We start from the raw sequence: 7,853 nt of genomic DNA on the forward strand, positions 1-7,853 counted from the left end.
GAGTGCCCCTACCCCGACGACATTAGGTGTGTTAGTGGAACATGTATCCGTCCAATTGGAAATGTGACGGCGAGGAAAACTGTGAAGACGGTTCCGATGAGCAAGACTGTTGGGACCAAGACTGCCACGACCCCAGCGATGTCAGGTGTAAGAGTAGTGGACAGTGTCTCGATGTAAGGGACCAATGCGACGGTGGCCTTGACTGTGACGACGGTTCCGACGAGCAAGATTGCTGGAGCAAAAACTGTTCCAAGACCGACGATTTCAGATGTGAAAGTAGCGGAGCCTGTATCTATACAGGGTGGCAATGTGATGATTATGAGGACTGCCCAGACGGTTCAGATGAGAAGTATTGCACAGCCGACACCTGTCTCCTGCCCAGGTTCTTCTGTGCACCTGATGGTCCCTGCCTCCCGGACACGAGGCGCTGCGATGGGGTTGGGAACTGTGTCGACGGGTCCGATGAGAGTGGCTGTAGTAAGCTGACCTTACTGTTTTTCTAACCATACAAAACTTGGAGGGAGGTGGTTTATTGTGTGCTATGCGAATGGTTTGACATTGCAAAATCAGACTGGCCCATGTGATTACTAGAATACTACATAAGAATTATATTCAAATACAGTCAGTCTCTGCAACTGGGCAATGTTAACATGAGCGTGGACTGCATCCCCTGTTCAATTTGCCATATTTCACCGAATTCTACGTAGCAAAGCCTGGTGATTGATTGGAAGGTGCGACGATTTACTTCTCATGACTCTGAAAGACACAAACACACACACATAGAGAGACGGGCCCCATCTATACCATTTTTCATGGGGTAACAAGAGAATGCTGATAAATTAAAGATTCTTTCTACCTTATCATCACGTACCCTCACGCATACACATCAGCTGACCGGCAACACATGGCAACATTAGAGGAAGTCGAATGTCCTAGAATAGATTAGACGCAATTCTGCATATTTAGATGTGCATGATTGTTCCCATTGTTACATATATGTGTTTCTTACCATGTGACCTGTACTTAGCCCAGTGGGGCAAAAATGTGCAATAAAGGTCTTCATTCATTAACCGGACAATGCTGCTTCGCAAGGAAACCAAGCTCCGCCCACTTGTAAACTACGGCATGTACAAAACTGTGCACGCAAGCTCCGACCCTGTTTTCTGACGTTTCCACGTGTAGCCGGTTGCTTTAGCGTTCTCATATTCCCGTACGTGGACGATCCCAGTCTGTCTATAATTGGCTTTCCTCTTCGTTACAGGTGTGCCCAAACACTGCTTCTTCACCTGCCGTAACGACGCCACCTGTCTGCCGTCACGTCAGCTGGGGGACGGACGTCAGGACTGCGCTGACGGGGAGGACGAGAGGCCCGGTGACGGTGAGTCGCACTCGATCGGCATGGCAATCTGTGGTAGCGCGACGCAGTCCTTATACCCCTGTCACATTATCCACGATCGTCGGGCGTATCCATGGAAGATCGTCCATATTTAAAATCGACAGAGGGCTACGCGTATTTTTTACCTGAAAACCGTCCCTGTCACATATAAGCCATTCTTTGTTCACTGTACAATTGTTGTGCAATAAAGTTATTATTATGAGTGAGGCTTGGGCGATTGCCGCAGATTGTCGTCCGATCGATTTTCGCCAAATCTGACAGGGGTATATATTACACAAATCCACTGGTTCCCTCGTGACCTCAATGAACAGCGGCTTGCAGGCCGATTTGAGCTTCTCATGAATTAATAAAAGTTCAAACATACCAAAGTACTGTTTTGCATTTCAACAGTCCGATGTTGAAAACGTCCGCCTAAATTTCGCCTTTTTTGTATGATTCTGATGATGATGAATGTAGATGGATGGTTTATTAGGTTAATACAACTTTTGCAGCCTGTTGGCTGAATTTGTTTAAAATAATATTGCGGCTTCTGTTCAGGAATTCCTTTTCTTTTAATACTTATGATAGACTTGAGACTTTGTTAGATAGCTCATCAAAATGTGTTTTGTTCTAATTAATGAATGCCCATCTGTTATCACAGTTGAGGAGGCTCTGGGGCGTGAGTGGGGCTCCTGTAGCTACAGCTGTCCGTCCGTCTACGGTAACGCGTCATGCGTCCCTGACGCGTTCAGGTGTGACGGTGACGCGGACTGTTTGGGGGAGGAGGACGAGCAGAGCTGTGGAGACGCCGCACCTGTGGAAGATGGCGGAGGGACAGGTGACGGGGGGACTACAGTGGGCCAAGAGCCGACCGCAGAACCGACACGCAGCCAAGGGTCGTTCGGAAACCAAGCAGGTACGTAAGACCAATGTCATTTTCACAAACACTGTAATAAGATCATTTGATTAATGTATTTACCGTCTATGGAATTTTAACTTGAGAGTTCATCTGTGTTGGTAAAAGTTATTCTTGAAATAGTTTAACTGTAATTTCCAACACAAAAATTGGACTCACCCAAATTTTCGACGTCGCGACAGCAGTGGATTGTTCATTCCTTGACAAAGACTGATACTGTGCAGTCGAAATTTTTGTGTTGGAAATTACAGTTTAACTATTTGAAGAATGTCTATGAAATTTGTCAGCATTTTCGCGAGCAAACATAGGAGTTTGCCACTTTGTCTTCTTCACCTTCGCCTTTTCAGCTACATACTCCTATATATCTAATTATAAAATGTATATACATACTTCCTTTCCAGTTGGAGATTTCCATGCTGGGAGCCATGGGGCCCAGAACAAGGCCGTGGTTTGGATGACAGCCGCTGCGCTCGGCGGGCAGATTCTCTATCGTCTGGCTTTCTAGTCTAGTCATGGTCTCAGCAATGTGACACAATCGTGGTTGAATTGTTATTTAGAAACAATGGCTCATTTTGTGGGATTTTTATGAGAAACGTTTTTTTTTAGAAAAGCTTTGCTTGATGTTCCATTTTGAACACCATCTTAAACAAATGTTTGTCATTTTCATCGTCATTTTAAAGAGAGAGAGAGAGAGAGAGAGAGAGAGAGAGAGAGAGAGAGAGAGAGAGAGAGAGAGAGAGGGAGAGAGAGAGAGAGAGAGAGAGAGAGAGAGAGAGAGAGAGAGAGAGAGAGAGAGAGAGAGAGAGAGAGAGAGAGAGAGAGAGAGAGAGAGAGAGAGAGAGAGAGAGAGAGAGAGAGAGAAGGCTATATTTAACCCGAGCCAGCGAGAGATCTTTTTTTGCCAATGAAATTACAAGATAATACAAGATTTAATTGACTTTTAGCTTATTATGTAAATTGTTATCAAAGGTATGCGACACGTATGACTAAGATCCATCTTGCTGTGGTACTTGGCCGCATTTGTAACTTTTGACAGACTTCATCTTGCATATGATATACTTGTGACATGCCAGCTGAAGGCAGTAGATCTGAATATGTGTAAACACTGGTTACCTGTATCTGTATCTATATAGCCGGTATAACCGCCGTTCGGCGTAACACACCAGCTATTACATCTTTGCCTACTGCTCAGTCGACGTATTAGAGATACATTCACCTTTGTACTTTTTACTTATAAATTTTGATATTTTTCAGCTTACTTCTAACTTTTAATTGTTTTTTGTTTTTGTTTTAATTTCGTAACATGTTCCGTGTTTTTGGTGAGCTCTTGATAATAAATCTGCTAACCGAGACAGAACGTTTGCTTTTTTGTCCATCTGTATACGCTAACGTTCTGCTGAAGTTAAGCTGAAGTAACAAAAATGTTCAGCATCTACATCTATTTGATATAGTAGAAGCCAGTTAATTGCACAGCGGATAATCGCACACTTCTGTTAATTGCACGAAATCCCCCAATCCCATGGTGGTGCGGTCCAGCTTAATAACTTCTGCACCATTCGGATCAGTGCACGAATTCACTGGCAAATGTGGTGTGCAATTAAACTTCTACTTGCAGTGACTTTCCCCGTCTGACTTTTGACAGGACAACATAGGATTATCTGCAGTTCTACCTACGAACGCAGCAGGTCGCTCCTAGACGGTTGGTGGTATCGTATAAACAAATCATGATTTGGGTAGTCAGGCTGTTGAAATGGTATTGACCTTTCGAATCTGACCTTTGACACCAAAGGACCGCTAGTCTGACAAGAAGAACACGTGGCGTCTGGAAGTGTCATTGTCTGGAGAAATTCCGTCTCAAGGTGTTCAGAGAGTTACAAATTAGGACAAGGCAGACTTCTTACAACTCCAAGACAGACTTCTTGTGGAATACAGACTTCCAGAGTCGCCGGAAAGGTGTGCGAGAACTTTGTTTTCTTCGAAACTTATTGAGGAATTCGATACCAAGCAGATGTATGCTTCGGCCCAAGTTGCTTTCTTGATATATACATTTTTGCGGTCTTTTCTGTGTTTCTACGTCTCCTTCTGATGGTTCCGAATGTTTTTAGGAACAGCCTCCCGCTGACATAAATTATGGTGTAACGTTACGATTTCACGTCAGCGGAGAGAGAGCCATAGACATGGGGGGAGGGGGGCGAGGAGACAGCTGTTGGCGGATGGATACAGTACATTCGGTTTACACATAGCTGGGTCTGTGTTTGATTATGTTTGCTCCAAGTAGGTAGCGTTAATTTAGTGTTTAACCTACTTGGTTGAATTGTAAAGGTAGCCATAGGTGCTCATTTAATGTTTAAACTGCTCATGCGTCAAAGGCGAAGGCCCCTGACATGTTAACAGTTCTCCACCATGCTTGATGCTAGGGGTGGGTACTGGTAGCCTGGAGTCCAGCCTTGTTTAGTCGTTAGCTTTATTCCACTCCCGAAGGTCGCTACTCGCCAATTAATTTCTTGTTGGACTGGTTCAGAAAAAATGTGTAAAAAAATCAGTGGAACTACCAGATTTTGGACCGATTAGAAAATAAATAGATCATACCAGGAACAGTGGTAGGCGTTCACATGTTTTGGGGCTTACATGGACCAAGAAATCAACAAGCAAAGTAGAGGAGATTTGACAGTCATTTTAACAGGTTTCTACAGGTAAACTTGGCCATTAGCATAGTTTACATGAAGATAGGATACTCCACCAAACAGAATCTTTTTTACCAAAATGGGCCATTTTTGTGTGTATTTCAGGTCCAGGTTCAGGTCTGGACCTGAACTGTACCCTATCTGAATTTTCTGTACCGGTACCCACCCCTACTTGATACATGTCCAGAGGTCGGGGTGCATATGTCAGAGGTCTTCACCTTTGACCTGCGCAGACTTGTGGGACTGCAGTTATGACAAGTTGTCCCACCAAGGTGCTACCCGAGCAAGGCCGTTTTGTCGATAATATACCTATTAACTCTTCACTCATTACAAATAGTTAGCTACATGGGTCATTACCAAATGTTACATCTGTTGTTACACAACGCCGACTACTCCTTACCAGCCATGTGGCTCGTAGTATAGAGCCAGCTGGAAAACTCCTGTTCTGGACACCTGATTTCTCTAAGAAACGTGTTGGTGGCCCAAGGCTAACTTTGAAGAAACTTATTGAGTCAGAAACTGGTCTAGAGGGCCTGGGACTTCTCACCGCGATGAAAGACAGACTGTTCTGGAAGACAAACTTTACTTGCTGCACCTCATAGAGGATGATTAATGATGATGATGATGATGAACTCTTCTCAACTTTTCTTAGATGTTGGAATCGACTGAAGATCAGGAGTCAGGAGAGGAGCCCAGCTGTCCTGTAACTGTAAATGGAGAGATGAAAGAACAGCAACTGGAGACTCACAGTGGTGAGAGACCGCAGCAAGAGCCCTCTACATCAAGCAAGAGCAACCAGAAAGATGGTAATACAAGTGAAAGTAGAAAGAAGCGGAAGAGACACAGTTGTCCCCACTGCGAGTATGAAACAGATGCCAAACCGTTGATGACAAAACACATCAGGACTCACACTGGTGAGAGACCATTCCGGTGCCAGCAGTGCGACTACTCGGCAGCACAGAAGGCTACACTGAAACAGCATGTTCAGGCAGTACACACCGGTGAGAGACCTTACCGATGTGGCTACTGTGACTATTCCGCAGTCCAAAAGGGAGCTTTGCAAATCCACATGTTGAAACACACACAACCTAAAACTAAGGTTAAGAAGGAGCCAAAGAAACACAGCTGTCCCCACTGTGAGTATGAAACAGTAAGAAAAGAGGCGATGACAAAACACATCAGGACCCACACTGGAGAGAAACCCTTCAAGTGCCAACAGTGCACCTACTCCGCCGCGCAGTCGGGTTCCCTGAAACAGCACATCCTGTCTGTGCACAATGGTGAGAGACCTTACCACTGTGGCTACTGTGACTTTTCCGCTGCAAGGAAAGATGGTCTTTATGTGCATATCCGGACAGTACACGGCGGGGAGAGGGCCTATCAGTGCCAGTTTTGTGAGTATTCAGCACAACAGTCTGGACACCTGACAGAGCACGTCATGGCTAAACACAGCAACATCAGGCCTCACAAGTGCACACTGTGCGACTTTTCTTCAGTAACCAAAAAATCGTTAAAGCGGCACATCATGACCAATCACACTGGTGAAAAACCTTACAGCTGTGAGTTGTGTAGCTATGCAGCCAGTGAAAAGAGTCTGTTAAAGCTGCACATGGCAAAACACACAGGAGAGAAGCCATATAAATGTAAGATGTGTGATTATTCTAGTGCAAAAAAGGGATGTTTAAATTCCCACATGGTTATACACACTAGTGAGAAGCCGTACAACTGTGAACTGTGTGGTTATTCTGCAGCGAAAATGTCTTATTTGAAAAAGCACATGGCCAACCACACAGGAGACAAACCCTTCTGCTGTGAACTCTGTGACTATTCCACAGTGCGGAAACAAAATCTGAGGCGACACATAACTAAACACACTGGCGACAAACCGCACAAATGTGAACTCTGTGACTATTCTACAGCAGTTAAGAAAGACTTGAAGCGGCACATAGCCACTCACACTGGAGAAAAGCCTTACAAATGTGACGTGTGCAGCTATGCAGCAGCAGATAAACGCTATCTGAGAGACCACATGACTAAACACACCGGTGAGAAGCCTTTCCAATGTGAGGAATGCGACTACTTCGCAGCCACAAAAGGAAACCTGGCTGCTCACACCATGGCGAGACATTCAGGTGAGAAGCCGCACAAGTGTGAGGTTTGCGGTTACGCGGCGGCTTTGAAGGGTGGCTTGAGACAGCACATGGCTAAACACGCTGTGGTGAAGCCTCACAAGTGTGACCTGTGTGACTACGCTGGAACGCTGAAGGCTCACCTGAAGACACATGTGAGGATCCGTCATGCCAAGGACAAAAACGAGGCTGCGACGGGCTGAGGAAGGTCTCAAGAAATTATCACTGAGGACCTTTGTCTTTTCTTGGAAAAAGGAATGTTTCACCCCTGAGAAAGGAAAGATGAGGCCACGCAAACTGATTTCCTTGGTTGTCAGATTTTTAGAAATTAAAAGAAATATAGCAAGAAGTCACCATAAAGGCATAGGGCAGGAACGAAAACTTGAATGACCATATTCACTCAACCAAACTGAGTGCATAAACTTGGTCCTTGGGCTTTGTTTTCATTTGATTATGTTTTTTCAAGTTAAACATATTTTTATTTTATTTTATTTTTAAATCAAGAGAACCAACAAATTGAATTGGTATGGCCTGATCCTGTTTTGAAGTGAAGCAGATGACATGAAAATATGTGCCTTGCTTCTCATGAAGGTGGTGTTATTGAGGATGCAGAATTAATTGAGGATCGTCCCATCAGAATTATTAGAACATTTACCTGTTAGGCCATGTTGATTTAGCCTCCATAGCAGGCTCTCTATGGGCTTTTTTGGCACTTTTTGTACTGGGTCGCAGATTGCTGGCCTCTCTCA

General features: G+C 44.6%; 2 protein-coding genes across 2 annotated transcripts; both read left to right on the forward strand.

Annotated features, from left to right (window-relative positions):
• The first annotated feature begins 432 nt into the window (after positions 1–432).
• On the forward strand, positions 433–2,952 carry LOC118405506. The gene is made up of 4 exons (XM_035805008.1): positions 433–477; positions 1,262–1,378; positions 2,037–2,291; positions 2,693–2,952. The coding sequence occupies exons 1-4, from the start codon at positions 433–435 to the stop codon at positions 2,747–2,749; spliced, it is 474 nt and encodes a 157-aa protein (XP_035660901.1). The 3' UTR covers positions 2,750–2,952.
• Positions 2,953–5,861: 2,909 nt separating this feature from the next.
• Positions 5,862–7,307, forward strand: LOC118405507 (zinc finger protein 726-like). Its single transcript, XM_035805010.1, has one exon. The coding sequence runs from the start codon at positions 5,862–5,864 to the stop codon at positions 7,305–7,307; it is 1,446 nt and encodes a 481-aa protein (XP_035660903.1).
• The last annotated feature ends 546 nt before the right edge of the window (positions 7,308–7,853 follow it).

The sequence above is a fragment of the Branchiostoma floridae genome, chromosome 18, assembly GCF_000003815.2.
Source record: "Branchiostoma floridae strain S238N-H82 chromosome 18, Bfl_VNyyK, whole genome shotgun sequence".
Classification (NCBI taxonomy): Eukaryota; Metazoa; Chordata; class Leptocardii; order Amphioxiformes; family Branchiostomatidae; genus Branchiostoma; species Branchiostoma floridae.

Bases quoted from the DNA above. Each gene is read 5' to 3' on its own strand.
- LOC118405506 (XM_035805008.1), top strand. From the start codon at position 433: ATGGGGTTGGGAACTGTGTCGACGGGTCCGATGAGAGTGGCTGTA. The intron at 478-1,261 runs GTAAGCTGACCT...TCTTCGTTACAG, and splicing joins GTCCGATGAGAGTGGCTGTA to GTGTGCCCAAACACTGCTTC. The intron at 2,292-2,692 runs GTACGTAAGACC...CTTCCTTTCCAG, and splicing joins GTCGTTCGGAAACCAAGCAG to TTGGAGATTTCCATGCTGGG.
- LOC118405507 (XM_035805010.1), top strand. From the start codon at position 5,862: ATGACAAAACACATCAGGACTCACACTGGTGAGAGACCATTCCGGTGC.